The following is an 18,245-nucleotide window of genomic DNA, read 5'->3' on the forward strand; positions in this document are numbered from 1 at the left end:
AAACGCCTCATGTTTATGACTGATTTTACTGAAACAGTACTTATCTTGTCCCCATTTAAAATGCCACTGATTTTGCTTGCCTTGACCTCTGCCTTAGTAGTTAAGTAATGTTTTTATGGCTGAATTGTGAAACAGAGTGTGGTGAAAAAGCATAAAATAACAAAACAAATGTTTAGGACACTGAAATAATTCAAAAATCTATCAAAAGCAAAAAATAACCTTATCTCACTCTACCAAAGTAAAAACAGTATATTGCACCAATTCACTTCAGTTTTTCATTATATTTGTTCAGGAAGGCATGCACCCCAACACTCATAAAGATAAGGAATGTCATGTGCCCATTAAAAAGTTCTAGGTGTATGACAACGCCGTATGAATCGGTTTCAGTCTAAGTGACATTCATTTTGTAACCTGTTATACTGCGTATTGTACAAACACTGTACCATTCAGGTAGCAGAGAAGCATTAGAAACTTAAGCTATACAGGGTTAATGAAAATGGAGTACAGATGATTGCATGGGATCACCCAATAACAACAAAATAAGGAAGTAGAAGAAAGAAAACAGGAGAAAAAAGGACAAAAATAATATTAATCATATTACTGTTACACCTAACAATTATAGCAATTATAGTGAACGACATGAAGTCATAAAATGCCAGAGCATGAACACTATGGAAAATGAAACCCAGATAGTAACAGTAGTAAGAGAAACAGTGCTAATAAAGAGAGTGATGACTTAGTTTGTGAGTGTTTATTGATTTATTGATGAAAACATATTTACTCGCCTAGGTCATGTTGCAGAATTTTACAATACTCAACCAGATTCTGGCACTTTCCCAGGGCCACATGCTACAGTGGATGTTCCATTAGCCTGGAGAGGTAAACTAGATGGGGGGGGGGCTGACAGAGGGGATGGGTAATGATTTAAAATGTTGAAAGACCCACTAGAAGGAAGCCCTAAATATGGAGACTGACTGGATGAAAAAATGGACTTGCATATATTAAGCCCAAGATGGCCATTTCTTGGAATATACCCGTTTCTCTGAGGTTTGGTAATCTCAGAGTAAGTGCATATTAGTTGAAGGGGTGTAGGGGGCTAATAAAGAAATAATTTTCAAGCATGCATAAATATGTTGTGGATACAGGCTAACACCATTTGAAATGCAGAAAGAGGCAACTCTAGGTATATTGTAGGTGCTTAGAACAGTTGTGGCAAACACCAAAGACTGAAGCAATACCAGTTTCAAGAACCTTAATTGGACATTAAATCAAGAATGGGGAATAGTCCTGTTTTTTTTAGAAACCTAAAACATTTAGAGAAATTAAAAATGTGATGAGTCAGGTCTGAAACTGCTATTGAGAAGATATTGAAGAAACACATTTTTAAATTGTTTTTGATAACAACAAGAGAATTGAAAGAAAGATGACAACTGATGTTTAGAGGCACTGAAGCACAATCATTATGTAAGGGTTTTACCAGACTGAGGGAGCATGACTTTTCTTGATGGACTAATTTAATAACTATTGACATTGTGCATGAAAAGAAACTTCTAGATTATAGGTTCATAGGTGTTTACTAGGCTAACAACCACAAGGGCCTTTTTAAGCCTAGCCATGCATCCCAAATCTCTGACAAGTTCTGATAACCTTAATAAGTGTAAGCATGGGCCTGGGAGATGAACCATTTACAGGTTACCTGTGTCCATTAGAGACATAGGTGCCAAACCAGGCATAGATTTCGAGTTTCCCATTCAATTGTCCAAGTTACAATTGAATTGGGGTAAGGATGAACTCTGCTTCACAAGGATGGAGAGCCTGTTCCATTGACAGGGTAGTCTCTGGGATACCTACCTATCTCTCCAGCAGGTTCTATTTATATCACAGGCAAAGTTTAAGTCTTTAGAAGAAGTAATTCTGGTGCTGTTTGTTTTGTGGATATGCAGGTGGTCCATCAGAGTGGGGTCTGACAATGCCCTGTATGCCAGGCATAGATCTCCCCTCAAAAGCTTGTAGGAGACAGAATACAGGCATAGGGCCTTGAAGGGGTCTGCATAGGACATTTTCCTTACACCCTGTATTCTTTTAATGAGGAACCTCTGCGGATGCTCCAGTTGTTGGATATGCCTGGTTAAGTACATACCAAAGGGGGCATTGTGCTCAACGTTAGAGATTTTTAAAAGTTCATACAACAATTTGTCTTATGCTACAGACCAGGCATTAAGTTTTGAAGAAATCTTGCTCCATATTTATAATACCACTGCAAGCATCATGCCCCCAGAAAGCCAACTAACAATCACTGCATACTTTATCCTACCGATGTCAACCATTACTTATAAAATGTTAAACCAGGGCCTCTGACATTTATTGAAAAACAAAATAATTATCAAAACTTTTTTTATTCACTGAGAAGCCATAAGACTAGCAGACTCACACAGCAGTGCCTCCTTCAAATTGGCTATATCTGAAAAAAAAGTCTAAAATGATCCCATCTAATTAGAATCAATTGCCAAACCAAATTACAGATATGACTACCTACAAACAAATACAAGAAACAGCTTCTTTAACACTCAAAACACATGTGACAATAGGCTACCAGAACTTTCTAGCTGTGCAGACTCCATTTTTTCTCATGCTTCTTAGCTCCTACCCTAAAGAACACTGAAAGCTATCTTGCATAATATGTAAACATGAATGTTTACAGGTACACTTTCTCTTCTGCTATCAGTACTATAGTAGTTAGCAGATTCATTGGTCGTGTTACAGGTATTAAGCTACGTAAAAATTACATGTACAGCCATTTGCACTTCTCTGTCACTATAAGTCTGAAATGACACATTTTGTTGCATTACATGGATTACAGTGTGCAGCTGCATCTGGGCTGTAGCTGAAACTGGTAGTGGGACCAGTTCCCTTATGCAGTCAGCAAAAATTACATCAGTCAGTAAAGCAATCAGTCAATCTATTAATTAATTAATTTAAGTCCAAACAGCAAAACGATGTAGGGGAAAAGATCAACTGGTATGTAAAACACAGCAATGTAGAAAAGTCAAAAACACACCAGTTGTTCATGGTAGGTGGTTACAAAACTTTAATAAAATAGTAAAAATAAAGAACAGGTAAGCGCTTTCGCATGTAGCTTCTTCAGACCTATTATCAAAGTAAAAACTCTAACCAGCTTTTAAACACCTTGTAACAGTTTCATCCAATCAACTGAAAAAACATTAAAAGTTGCTAAGCAACATGATTGCATTGAATATGCTAATTAAATAAACCAATTAAGTCTGCTTACATTCACATTCCTAAAAACAACTAAATGTTATAATGATTATAAAAATGCATATGCACTTAAATTAAATACTCATATCACCTATTACCTAATAATTCATAAAAACATGTAATCTATTTCATAAACTCAATAAATAAGAAAATGTACATATTAAAATTATATAACTGCTCAACTAGTGTGTGTTGATTTAAAAACATTCCATCTACCCTATCTCCTCTTTGTCAGCCTTTTTTTTCAGTGTGGGTTGTACTGAAACATGTTCATTAAGGCCAGGGGAATAATGTGCCCCTAGTCTAAAAATCTTTTTCATCTCGGCATGATATGTCTTGTTAACTATATCCCCCATCCTAACATCTTGATTCAAAACTTCGAATACTAAGAACATAAAATTGTGTCCCTCAGTGGATGTATTCATATGTTTAGTTATTGCACTATAGCTCATCCCTTTACGTGCACAATACAAATGGTCATGTATCCTTCTCCCTTAGATGCCTGTTCATCTTACCAACATAAAAACTGGGACAGGCTGTGCACTGTGCTAGATAAACAAGATTTGGTTATGTCCACATGGGAGGAGGATGTGATGTATGTGTCTGAACTCTGTTGAGCTTATGTGCCCTTCTACAGACGTTTTGTGGATGACATTTTCATGTTTTGGAGAGGGGAGTTGACAGAACTATACCAATTTGTTCATATGTTGAACACAAGCACAAATGTTTTGAAATTCACATTCAAACAGTCGAATGAGAAGACTGAATTCTTGGATGTTCTGCTAGTGTAGGATGCAACTAATAATATTGAGACTAGACTATTTAGAAAAGAATGCTATCAACCCACATACGTGCACTGCAACAGCATGCATCCTGGTCACGTGTTTCGTAACATTTTGGAAGGTCAGAACCTTAGGGTTAGTCACCTACACAGTAATGATCACAATTTTGAAAGAGTGTTGAATCAGATAGATGCTGATTTTAGATCCAAATGCTACCATGAGATACACCATACACAAAACAAGGTCAGAATGTAGAGGCACAATAGAGGCAAACCATATATTTTACAACATAGAATGGAAACATCCGCAACTGATAGTGTTGATAATATGCCTCCTTTTTTAGCCTAGCTTTTTTCGAGTGATGAAAGGGATATGAGGGAGATCATCTATAGGCATTGGCCTATTTTAGGAACCAATGCAGATATTGCTGGGGTAGTGGGTGATAGGCCAAGATTTGGATACAAAAATAAGAAATCTTTACACAAGAGACTATGTTTTTCTCAGAATATTCACAGCATGAGCAATGAGTTAACAACTTCTTCATGTACTGTCAAATGCAATAATTGTTCATTTTGCAATTGTATAGATGAGTCTAGGGCATTCACACATCCCACTTACAACAAAATATTTACGCATTTTCCTGAAGCTGACTGTAACACTAAAAATCTTGTTTATCTAGCACAGTGCACAGCCTGTCCCAGGTTTTATGTTGGTAAGATGAGCAGGCATCTAAGGGAGAGGATACGTGACCATTTATATTGTGCACATAAAGGAATGAGCTATAGTCCAATAGCTAAACATATGAATATATCCGCTGAGGGACACAATTTCAAGTTTTTAGTATTGGAAATTTTGAATCAAGATGTTAGGATGGGGGATATAGTTAACAAGACATATCATGCCGAGATGAAATGGATTTTTAGACTAGGGGCACATTATTCCCCTGGCCTTAATGAACATGTTTCGATACAACCCGCACTGAGAGCAAGACCCCTAAAAAAGGGGCTGACAAAGAGGAGATAGGGTAGATGGATTGTTTTTAAATCAACACGCACTAGTTGAGCAGTTATACAATTTTAATATGTACATTTTCTTATTTATTGAGTTTATGAACTAGATTAAATGTTTTTATGAATTATTAGATAATAGGTGATATGACTATTTAAGTGCATATGCATTTTTATAGTCATTATAACATTTAGTTGTTTTTAGGAATATGAATGTAAGCAGACTTAGCTGGTTTATTTAATTAGCATATTCAATGCAATCATGTTGCTTAGCAACTTTTAATGCTTTTTCAGTTGATTGGATGAAACTGTTACAAGGTGTTTAAAAGTTGGTTAGAGTTTTTACTTTGATAATAGGTCTGAAGAAGCTACATGAGAAAGCGTTTACCTGTTCTTTATTTTTACTATTTTATTAAACTTTTGTAACCACCTTTACCGTGAACAACTGGCCTGTTTTTGACTTTTCTATTAATTAATTTATTTATTCTGATGCTTGGATGGAAAAAAAGCAGAGCTTTGTTGATAGGACACTTGGAAGGTAATTTGTCTGAAATTTGACGAGGACTCCTACCATAATAATGAAAGTGTACTCCAAGAGGCAGCAATTTGATATAGTTTTAGATGATGAATGTAGAGGACGTTGGAAGATGATTAATACTTTCTCATTAACATTTCAGATTTGTTTTTGTATATAATAGTAGTTGATCCTGACAATTGCTCCTTTTTCTATCAACTATGGTCAATTTTGTTTCTAACGTCAATATTTCATGGGGCTAATCAAAAGCTTGGTCAGATGAATATACTAGAAATGATCTTCTCTTTGCTATTAGGTCTGAGAAGTGATCCACGGGGGTTCACAAGTACGACTTACCTTTTGTGCTTGAAAACAATTTTAAAAAGACTAACTTAAAATACTGTAGGACAGCATTGCTGTAAAGTGGAAATGCTCAATCAATCGGGTTAAGAAGATTAATGAAACAAACTTACTTTCCTTGACTATGAACTTTTGTTCCATATTGTATATTACTGTGGTCCCATACAGCAAATTATCAACAAATGATCATTTATAGCATCTTCCATTACTTGACTGCAGTAGAATTCCTTAGATGCAGATGTCAAGATCCAGCCATAAATTCCCTGTTATTCTGCTTATCTGTCCATTTCGGAATATTTATCAATTGAAAGAGAAAAAGGAGTTTTCAGAAGGGTAACTGCAGTCATCTGATTCAAACTACTAATCCACATTTATGTTAGTCATAATAATTGCTTTGAAAGCAAACAAAGAATGACTTCTTCTTCAGTAAGGGTATCAGAGGGGCTGTCAGTGACAGACAGCAGGCAGTTGAGACCCTGGATAATAGCAATATAATCTACTCTCAGGTGCTATCACCACAGAGTTTATTGCATTTACTGGAAAGTGTAGGGGCTGCTTCCATATATTAGAGGCTCTGTTACTTTGAAGTGTTTTGATCAAACACATTTGGTGAGTTACTATTTTGCTAAAATATGTTTCTTTCATTTTTAGTTGACCAGGGACAGTAGGTACATGCCTTATACTGAAGAGAGTATCACTCACTTGTTGGAATTTAACTTTGGCATGGTTCTGGAACATTAAAATACTTTATTTGCAAGGTGATTTTGCTAAGATTCCCATGCTGAGGGATTGGCAATCATGTTTTGAACAGTTACTAAATGGGGTGGTCATCCATCTCATCAAGAAGTGTAGGATTGCTGTCTGTATGTGTTTTACACTTTTAGTGAACATGTATAAGGAAAGAATATTGGAGCACATGACAGGTCAGATGTAGTGAAGTGAATGCAGAGTTACGTACTGTTTCCTGGACCTAATAATAGATGGGAAGATGTCAACTAAAATTCAGATAAGAGGTATCTTTCAGACTCCTGTACTTTTGTAAACCGATAGCAACTTCTGTACATCAATAGGCTGGAGGTCATAATTCTATCCCTCGAGAAATTATTTCCCAAATTTAAATTGCATACCTTGACATCTGACAGTAATGAACAAACTACCGATTTTACAATTCAGTCTCATTTGCCTCTTGAAATAGGGGGTATTCAAGAGTTTTCTAACATGCATACATTGTTGCATATGTGGTTTAAATGCTTCCAAATGTATATCTTTGCTCATTATTCTAACATGCATACATTGTTGCATATGTGGTTTAAATTCGTCCAAATGTATATCTTTGCTCATTATTCTGACATGCATACATTGCTGCATATGTGGTTTAAATGTGTCAAAATGTATATTTTTGTTCATTATGGACTCGTAGTTCCACATTGGAGCACCTGTTTCTCCTAACCATGGATCAGAATAAGTGATAATTCGAGTTGTAACTGACGATTGAAGGATACTAGGTAATTTTTTTCCCTATACAACAGTAATGTAATGTGGGCCACTGGTTCAGCCACTCCTGCTTTAAAATCAATGCATAGCATACAACCATTTATTTCCTTTTTCACAGGATGTAGGTGACTGTGTTGAATTTAACAAATATGTTTGTTGTTTGATGAATTCTAACACTATTTCTTCATGCTCTTGGGGATGGTATGTAGAAAGGGCTAACCAGCATTTTTACTCCTGCCCTAGGTTCATACAGTAGATTTGCATATACATCTGAAACGAATATGTAGCCCATCAAATAATCCTAAGACAAAACTAAAAACAGTGATTCTAGAATACCTCCCCATGTTTGCATCAAATGTAACCAGAAGGAATGTTTCTAGCTTTGAAATTGTCATACATTATAGTCCCACAAGGATTCAGAAATTCACAAATTGTCAGTGGTGCAAAGATGTTACATAATGCATAAAAAAGCTGTAAACCTCCAAGGATCACTCTTCAGGTCCAACCTAGAGAAATGACCAAAGAATTAGTCATTCAGTATGACTGACAATGCAAACAACAGCCTGCTAAATTTATGGCACAACCATCAATGACACATGAGATAGAAGTCAATGTAAGAAGAACAAGAAAAGATCTAAATATTTCTGAGATGGCAATGCAAAGAGAGGAAGGGAAAACAATCAATACGGTGATTAGCATATTCATTTAGGGAACACATTTTACATCAAATGAAGGCTTAGTATATTCAAAGAATGTCTACACATAAACTGTAAATCCATATGTTTTACTTTTTATTTATTTATTTTTTTTTAGTTTCTATCTGTGCATGATATGCATGTATATGAAAAAGATCATTATTTTAACTTCTAACACTAGCACTCAACTACTTTTACTATGGGCTTTTTATACTTTTGTTTAAGCAATATTTCTTCCCCACAGCCAAGTCATGACCTACCTTGAATCTAATTTATTCAGTAACATTTTGTGCAGTACCATGTCAAAAACCTTGTTAAAGGTTTAATACTCCAGTCATCATCTCCCACGTCTATATTACCCGGTCGAATGTTTAGGTTAGTGAATACCTAAAAGTCGATCTGGTAATATCGAAAAAGTAAAACAGTGAACAGCTGACTTAACATAGGGAATGAATTCCCTAGGCCGCAAAAAAAAAAAAAAAAAAAAGCCAAAAATAAGGGGGAGGCTTCGCCCCCCCCCCGATGTGGGGGGCTGTGTTTCCCACACACCCCAACTAAATATACCAACTCCAAGATCACTCTACTGTGAGGAAAGGGGCAAAATCTGCATAACAGCCAAGGGAATTCTTTCCCTGCATTAAATCGGCCATTCGCATTTTTTTGCTTTCGCTATTACCAGATTGACGTTTAGGTATTTGCTAACCTAAATGTTCAATCATTTAATAGGAACCCTCATCTCCTCCCATCCCTTCTCACTCCTCCTCCTCTTCCCTTCTTCTGCATGCCCCCCTTCTCCCCAGCATCACCCATAAATTGTATATATGATGTACATAGTACACATGGAATTTTTAGGGTCAGTGTTTTTTTTTTGTTATATAGGCACTGATCTAGTTTAACAAAACGTTTACTAACCTACATGGCTGTGTATTGCCTGTTGTAGTATCTTCAGTGTATCCAAAGTGTGATCTTGAAAATGCTCAATGTGGGATCAATGTTATGCGACAGCCAGCAAATAAAATAAAATAAAATACCTACTTGTCCTAGTTAGACCATCTCAAAAAAAAAAAAACACTTCACAGCTGTTCAGATTTATCTCCTCACTATAAATGCAAGATGTCTTTGGTCCAGTACTCTGCATATCTTAAGATATTTAATTTTTTTTTCCTAAGGTAGTGATGCCATGACTTTCTCTACAGCTGCATTTCAGCTTCTGTTGAGAAACTGGATTTATAATTTTTTTCGTTAAGCATCTTTGCATCACATGGTAACAAGATTAATAGCTAGCATTACAATTTCTTTCCTTGGCTCTCTTCTATCAAGCTTGCTGTCTTATTTTTCACTTTTACTTTTAGGTATGTATCTCACAGTCTTATATCAAAGTAATACACTTCTTCACTGAGAGGGTAGTATCTTTAATGTATAATATAAGCATGTATAGGAGAATGAACACAATACAGATGACAGCAGGACAGTTGCAATTATAAATGATTGTCATGTAGATGTTTTGATTAATTTAGATTACTTATAAAGTTAGTGGATTCTACTTATGGGCATTTAAATCAATGGTGCATGTAAAAACTACTATTAAACAGCCAGAAGAGAGGCTAGGTTACAGCTGCAAAACCATTTTTTATGGGAATGCCTTGCCATGTTTTAGAATAGTATTTCACTTAGCACTCAACAGCAATACTAGCAGGACCTCAACACTAACATTTGACCTTTAACACTATCTGCAGATGTCTATCATGTAGGTCTGAAAATAAAACTGCAGTAAATCAGTTTTTTCTAAGTAAAAAAAGACAGAGGAAAAATGAAAAAGCAAAAAAAAAAATAAAAATCAAAAGATGGGTTACGAATGACTAAAGAGAATGAACCTGCGTGCATTCTCTATACTAGAAATCACACATGCTGTTTGATACGTTTCCAGTTACCTATCAGATTCATATTTCCACAGAAAGTTGCCCTCTCTGCTGTGTCTTTTTGTGATATTCAACAGATTCTTAATACCCCCTTCAACAGCGTCAGAACATACATGAAAGCACCTTTACTGTGAGTTCCCTTACTCTGAGATCTCATCTAGTCTAACACACAAAAACAGAGGCAACTGTGCTGCCCTTGTCATTTTAACTGGCAGTAACAGAAAAAAATGAAAATTGTAAGCCCCATACTTCCCACAAAAGAAGTGCACTTGCCTTAAAAGGAGAGGGCCTGGGCAAATACACTTTTTTTCTACCCATAAATCTGACATAGAATGATGCTTCCCTGGCAGCAGGCGAAGTAGAAAAAGAAATCTCTAGAAAAGAAAGTGGTCATTAGAAAGAACAATCTATTTCCTTTATCTGACCAGACAATAATTTTTTTTCTTAAGATCCAATCAAGAAAGTGGAGTAACATTCTATTCTCCAGAAATAATGTCACACTTTGTCCCCTGTCAAGGATCAGTACAAAACCATTCCTCATAGCTCATAGGGACAATCAATTGGAACTGCAATTCACCGTGTTGAAAACAATGTCCCCAGGAGATTTCCTCTGACAAGTGCATTGGACGGTGGGGAGGAAATGATAAACATCTGTTGAGCATGACTCAAAAAAATTTGAGAAACAATGTTTAACCCTTGCTCTTCATAAACAAGTACATTTTGAATTGGAAAAAGGGAAAGGATACAGAACAGCATATTTCAGTTATATGAGTGAAAGCCATAATATTTTCTGTACTGGTATCCTTTTCACAGACAGTTCCAAAGGATAATATTCCATTTGGCATTTTATTAGCATTTTCCTAGAAATATTGATGACAATGTCAGAATATTACTTCCAACATGCAAAACAACCATCCTGATGGCCTTCAGTGACTCGTACATGTAAGATCGCTCTGTGTCTGAAAAGATCTTTTAATAAGACAAAACAAGTCCTGAGATTTAAGATAAATTATTTCTGTTCATTGTGAATAATTTCAGGTATGCTATTTTAGTTGCTGCTATGACCTTTACAGTCTGTCTGCATATTTCCATATTTTCTTCACCGAGTGAGAAATAAGTCTGAACTTTCTCAAGAAAATAAATGCCTGCTTATTAGCTTACTTTTTTATTGCTTGACTTTGTTCCGATTCTGTTCTCTTTCCAAGCTGCTGAGTTTATGTATATCGTTTAAAGTTTCTCTTTCTTGGAAATGCTTACAATGGCAGACTGGTCATTCCTTTCCTCAATGTAATAAATCCCAGTTGCCCTTGTACATTTGAGTTTCCCAAGGCATCCAATTCTCAATGCAGCCCAGCTTTTAGAAAATAATTTTATTCTGAGTTCCTTCTGTTTAATCAGTCTGCGCTTTTAAAAGGAATGCTCTGCCTAAGGTCTGCAGCTTCCTTTTGAGCAAAAATAAATAAATAAATAAATAAATACATAAGTAAGTACATAAGTCTGTCCTTTCCATACCTGCTAGTGATAATCTTGTTTTGTGATGCAGCTTTTAGCACAATAATGTTTTCATAAGTTGACACTTTACCTCTCTGTTTTTGCGGTTAAAATTAATGGCTTTTTTCCTTTGTAGAGAAATCCTAATATGATTTGCTGAAGACTAAGTGCGTGTCATTTTTCTTTTTTATGTAATGCATGTGTATCCTTGCCATGAGGCTCAGGTCACAATTGAAAAGGAACCAGCTTACCTACCTGGTTAACAAATGATAAATTAAAATGTAAATAAATATTACAAGTGGACTGTACTTTATGAACTTAAGATAGCCACCATCCTAAAATGTTCCAAACTTTGAAGATGGTGAAGAGTACTGTTTTGAAAATTCTTTGCATTATGATACTATTTTGAGGAGATTATGGTAGACAGAATGGAATAGGCTGAATTCAGATACCATTACTGCTAAAAAAAAATTTTTCTTGTTCTTTAATTTGCCGTATGCCACTGGCTAGAGCCATAAGGACCTTTCATCCTATTACAGTATTGCAATATCTTGTGGGGTTCTACTATGATAAGATGAGTTCCTGAAAGTCAACATATTAAAAGAACCCCGCCCCCCAAAAATATGCTTGAAAAACTAAAAGGGTGAAAAACTCATTTTGTTTTTGCAGGGACAAGCCTCCCTCCACCCTCATGTGGGGATCAAGACCCCTAGACTCCATACCCCCTGAACTTATATATCAACTCCGTGGTCATATCAACATGAAGAAGGTAGAAATTTTCTCAAAAAGTGAATCATTGGCAGCAAACAGTTAGAAATCTCATTAGTGATAACTTCCAGTGGGGAAAAGCATTTTTCATTACTCCTTTCACTTTTTTTTTTTTTTTTTTGTGCAGGATACTGATTCTTGTGCAATTTCTCCTTGATTTTGTGTAGGGAAGTCATTTTGTGGATATAATGCTTATGCTGCTGTAAAAAGCATGCCTGTAGACAGTACTAACGATGCAAGTCTTTTCTTTCTCATGGGCAGTGTCAGAGCCAATTGCCTTAGCCCAGAGTCCGTAAGTCTGTATTTACAAAGCCTGTTACCCTACTTGTGCAGGAAGATTGATTTCTTGAGTGTCATTTGCCAGACCTTTAAGATGCTGAGGACTGGAACACCTCAGTAGAAAGTCACTGTCTTCAAGTTGTGTTGGCAGTCATGACCTTTTCAGGGGCAACTTTCCCTTCTTTGAGCTGGTGTGACAACGGAGTTCATATATAAAAGCTCCTGGAGTATAGGACTTTATCCTCCATATTGGAAGGTGCTGGGAGTGATCCTACCCCTTGCAAACATTTAAAACTTATTTTTTGTCCTGTTTTTAGGGGGTAGTGGAATTCAGTCACTCCATTCCTCAGTGGGTTGAACTTCAACCACTGACAGTGGAACCAGCATAACATTGATGCCACAGCTATAAAATCCAGCACTGCTAACCTCACTGTAACAGGAGTCACTGTTTTAAAAATGTTATAAATATTAGACATCTGATGTGCAGTTAAAAGTACTGTTGACCTAAACAGCACTATATAGTAATTTCAGATAAACCTTTACTTAGGTTATACTCAGCAGGCAAGCAAACAAAATTAGCCAATATACTTTAACTATTTTGCAAGTTTACATAAAAAAGATAAAATAAACCTTAAGTTGCTAATTTATTTTTTGACAGAAAAAACTGTAGCCACATATGGCCTGCAAGTGGTAGTTGCATGATTCAAAATCATTTTAGGCCAGTGTATGTTTGTTAGCGCTTCGCACTGCATTGTTAGTAGCTCCCCCACCCCCATCCCAAAAAAAAATCACAGCAAGCATAAAAATGCACATAATCTCATCTGGTTGTAGAAGGAAGAAATATCAGTGTTCAAAAGAGTATCTCATGCATGTGGTGGAACATACTACAGCCTTATGATTAAATAATAATGACTGAGAAATCAAGTGAGAATGGATTATGGCACAATTTAATGCAGAGTGTTTTGTCTTCCCAGTAATGATGGTATTACACTCTCTCTCTCCCACACACCCACACACATATACCATGAGGTAATGCTATCAATATTATTTCTCTCTTGATAAATTTAATCCTAGAGATGATGCAGACATACAATATAATCACTGTATTTTTGGCTAATTAGTCACTTAGCTTCTTGAATTTGCACAGCAGACAAACAGTAAGTAACGAATATTAACAGTCTTGGATTTCAAAGAGTATTTCTTACAAAAGCCGAAGCATTGCATGTATTACCCGTTACCACCATGTTTCACTATACAACATGAACAAAATGAAAAATGTCTAAAGAAGTAATGTAAGGAAAGTATACTTTTGATCAGAATATTATTTCAAAATATATGATGGAAACGCCTGCTATTAACAAATTAATAATTTTGGTTAATCAGTGATACCTTGACTGGGGGTTCATAGGTAGGTACTAGGCTATCGGCCCAAGGGCCTATGTAAGCCTAGCCAGCAAGGTTCCATAGCTTACACCACCCAAGAAAGTTATTTTCCTGTCCCACTGTCGAGCAGAGACACAGAAGTGATCCCCAGGGTGTATTTCCTATTTCCCATCCACTCATCAAGATTTTTCTTGAAGAGGGCTAATGAGAACTTTGCTTGACATAGGTGGGTAGCTTGTTCCAGAGTATGGGAAGTCTCTGGGATAGGAATCTATCCCTCCAGCATGTCCTGTTTATTGTGGTGACAGGGTTTAGGTCCCTAGAGCGTGTAGCTCGGAGGGATTGGGATTTCTTTAGGTGTAGCATGTCCAACAGCTCTGGGTTTGACATAGCTTTATATGTTAGACAGAGATCACCTCGGAGTAGGCGATATGCTACAGAGTAAAGCTGGAGTTTTTTTTAGGCAGTCAGTGTAGGGCATTTGTTTAAGGCCAGTAAAGTGCCTATGATTTGGCTGCTTCTGGTATTTTTGGTGGGATAGCAGGAGTCTAAGTAACAGCTCCTGATATTTTTTAATCAAGAGAACTACAGAAAATATAATTTTAAATTGAATTGGCCATTATGACATAATTTATCATGTGAGGATATAACAGGAAAGATATGTAGGCTGCATGGTCAACGTATTGCTTTGCGAACCTGAGAAATGCTTTTGTTTCTTAAAAGAAAATTAAGGATGATTAGGAATAGGCACTTCTGCTTAAGTTATTTAATGATCAAAATAATCTGCTAGTTTTTATTATTGAGTGGCATCATCTTTTATGTCTGCACCATCCTGGGCTACAAATCTACTTCTGTGTTATCATCTTTTAGAAACATTAATCCTTGCAAATGGTCACACCTTACTTACTACTGAAAGATGCTTCATAGATTGGAGCCCTGAATTGCCTGATCTAGCCTCAAAAATCTGTATTTACAACAGCAACACTGTTTCATTAGTAGGCGACTGACAAAGCCATAGAAATAAATAGATGCAGGTGTGGTGAAATGACACTGTATGGACTACAACTAGGACTAAACTCTCATAAAACCTTTAACGTTACTGCATAATAATCGGTAGTATGCTGATTGCTTATTGTTGCTTACTGAACAACACTGATGGTGATTACAAACCATATCTAGTGTTAATAAATACAATTATGTCTGCATCTTCTAATGTAATAGTAATTTAACAAAAAACAGAGCTAGAAACGGATTTCTGTATTCAGACACTGTTCTATTAAAAAAACTTAATTTGTACAGCGAAAGAATATGTACAGAATAATATATTAATACAACACAAAGTAGCACTGTTAATTCAGAAGGGCAAATACTTGAAATATTTACTGTAAAAAAAAGGTTTTGAGTACCTGGTTTTGAACCTTCATCCACAGATCCATTGTAGACCTGATTTTGAAATTCTGGTCTGTTGTCATTCATGTCTATCACAAAGATAAAGAGGTCAATGGGATTCTCTACCTTGTTTCCATTCATGTCCACTGCATGAGCCTTCAGCTAGAAACACAAAACATTCAGTTGAAGAAATACAGAAGAATTCTATCCGATTAAATGCTAATATATGTCAGTGCTACATGGTACTTTGCTAAGTTTGAAAACTTTATAATTTCTTAACATTTTTCCACAGTAAGCTAAAATATGTGTACCATACACATTTATCTGGTAAGGAAATATTTTATGAAAGGTAAGAATTTCTGAGAGTTACAATTTAGACCAAATGACATCTTGATAATGTAAAACAGTCCTCCTAATGTTGCAATTACTAAGGCAAAATATTTCAAAATGTCTTATTGAAAGCTGACTGTGTTTATAAAATGATCCAATAAAGTATGCATAAATCAGCTGCCAAGAATCTCAACAATATTTATATCAGATTCTGAACTATATGCATTTGGATTTGCAGACCAAAAGACTAAAATGGTTTAAGACATGAATTATGGTTTTATGCTGAATTCAACTTTGAGTGTTTACTAAGTGCTGCACAAACTAAAGTGAAGCACAAGTGTGTAATGATACAATGATAATTTAAAACAATGCTGCCAGTGTGGAAGATCATTTATAGCAAATGCCTTCTGACTACTCTTTGTCAAAATACACACACATATCACAAACAACAATGCAAATTATCTGTAAAAAGCAGAATTTAAATATAATAAACAACAACAGTGGGTACAAGGAATGCCATTAAGGCACAAATCAGTGTAGGAAATGTACAGAATATAGAGCCGTCTGTATTTTCATATCTTTTCAAATTGTCCAAAGAACTGTCTGGTAAAAGTTTCAGTAACTGTAGCAAAGTCAGAAGAAGTTTCATTAAAAGAAACCACCCAAAGTACCGGGCTATCTATTTTAGAGCCAAATATTCCAAATTGCTGATTCATTTTGCAAGCAAACTGGGATCCAATGCATCCGACTGCAACAAAATCACAGCCAAAGGTATCTGGGGAAATTTAGCACACATCTGACATAGAGCTCACAAAAGAAAAAAAGAGAAGTCTTTCAAATGCTGTAAATAGAATGATGGAATAACACAAGCTATTAGTGATTCCAAAGTATGATCAGTTATTTTATGTGAAAAGACAAGGTAAAGGCTGGACAAAGTCTTGCAGAGCAAACTTGAAAAAGCCAGAGGGAGTAAAATAAAACAAATAAAGCTATAAAAATTGCCATCACAGAACATCTGAAACACAAAGCGAGATGACAAAGACATTCTAACATCTCCATGAAACTAAAGTGATGGCCAACCAACACTCCAGGCAGCAGTTCAGTCTGAGGAATGTTATGGAGAAAAAAGAATTTAGCAAGCTGAAGGAATGCTGGTAAACACTGAAGAACACCCAGGTGAGCACAGCTGCTTCCCAGCAGGAATCTAAATTACAGATTATCAATAACATAAAACCAAGACAATGCAAAATGTGAAGAACTCAGGATCCAGGAGCAAAAATAATGTGCTGTCCTGATCAAACCTGTCTAAGAGAGCAGATGCAACCATTTAAGATATATATATATATATATATATATATATATATATATATATATATATATATATATATATATATATCATCAAATTTCTTTTGAGGGAAAATGCCTTATTGTTATTATGCATTTATTCTGAACGCTTGTATGAATGCCTTACATGCAAAGAAAAACTATTCTGGCAAAGAATTAGTAAGAATCATCTGCTTTCCCCATTATCTTATTATGCTATTAATTTTCCTCCACTCTCATCACTTGAATATATGTTTCTGTCCAGTGTTCTGTGTAAGCAGTGATTATTTTGAACAAATATAATCACGTATTAACCTCAGTGACATTAATGTCAGGTAACACCAGTGTTTTCAAGTAGAGACTGCACGTATGATAGTGAAATGCCTGAAGTGTACAAAAGGATGGTCTGGACACTGACACAGGGGAGAAGGCCTTTTTGGGCATGTGTGATAAAGAACAACAGTCGCAGTGGTGCAGCAGTTACCATTGTCACCTCACAGCAAGAGGTTCTCACATTCAATTCTCACCTGGTGCGCCTTCTGTGTGGAGTCTGCATGTCCACCCCATGGTCAAGTGACGTTAAAGACATGCAGGTAGGTGCAAGTGTGAATGGGCATGCCTTCCTTGATGGTTGGGCATCGGGCTGGCAACTCAGCACAGTAAAAATCCACTGCCAATTATGAGCGGACCTGAGTTCCGCTGTGGTGACCCCTAACCGGGAAAAGCCAAAAGTCTTTATGATAAAGAAAGACAGCGGTGAAGCAAACTTGTGCCCTAGAGCATGAGGGCCAAGAGGGCCAATATGAAAAGTCAAAACAAAGTAAGCCAGGGTCAGGATGGACAGATAATGGGATAGTAGCTATAGATGTGGAAGATCCACAGTGGCAGTCATTTAGGGGATAAGTAATAAAGATCAGACAGTGGGTCATGAAAAGGAATGCTGGTGTTTTGACAAAACTTTTTGAGAAAATGTTCAACTATTTTATAGGGAAGCAGTGATTCTATAGGGCTACAAGCAACCGTGGTGTTGATCTATAAAGACAAAACAAAACAAAAAAAATCAGCCCAAGAAATATCATGTCAGTGATCCAGGCTTCATTGATTTTTAAAATGATGAAGACCAGAGTGAAGCTAAGCTAACATTTCTGGTGCTAAACAGGCAGGTTAGTGAATCCCACCACAGATTTATAAGTATATCCTCTCGTGCATACATGACTCACTTGTTTAACTGGGCC

The 18,245-nt window shown here is 36.2% G+C and overlaps 1 protein-coding gene across 1 annotated transcript in view; it reads right to left on the bottom strand.

Moving 5' to 3' along the window:
• Positions 1-18,245, bottom strand: part of CDH4 (cadherin 4) — a 2,239,932-nt gene that overhangs the window by 1,098,222 nt on the left and 1,123,465 nt on the right. Inside the window, exon 4 of the mRNA XM_044090376.1 lies at positions 15,375-15,519. Coding sequence (XP_043946311.1) covers positions 15,375-15,519 — 145 coding nt within the window. The remainder of the gene's footprint in view (positions 1-15,374; positions 15,520-18,245) is intronic.

Source organism: Protopterus annectens, chromosome 12.part0 (assembly GCF_019279795.1).
Source record: "Protopterus annectens isolate FY-2018-M chromosome 12.part0, PAN1.0, whole genome shotgun sequence".
Taxonomy (NCBI): Eukaryota; Metazoa; Chordata; order Ceratodontiformes; family Protopteridae; genus Protopterus; species Protopterus annectens.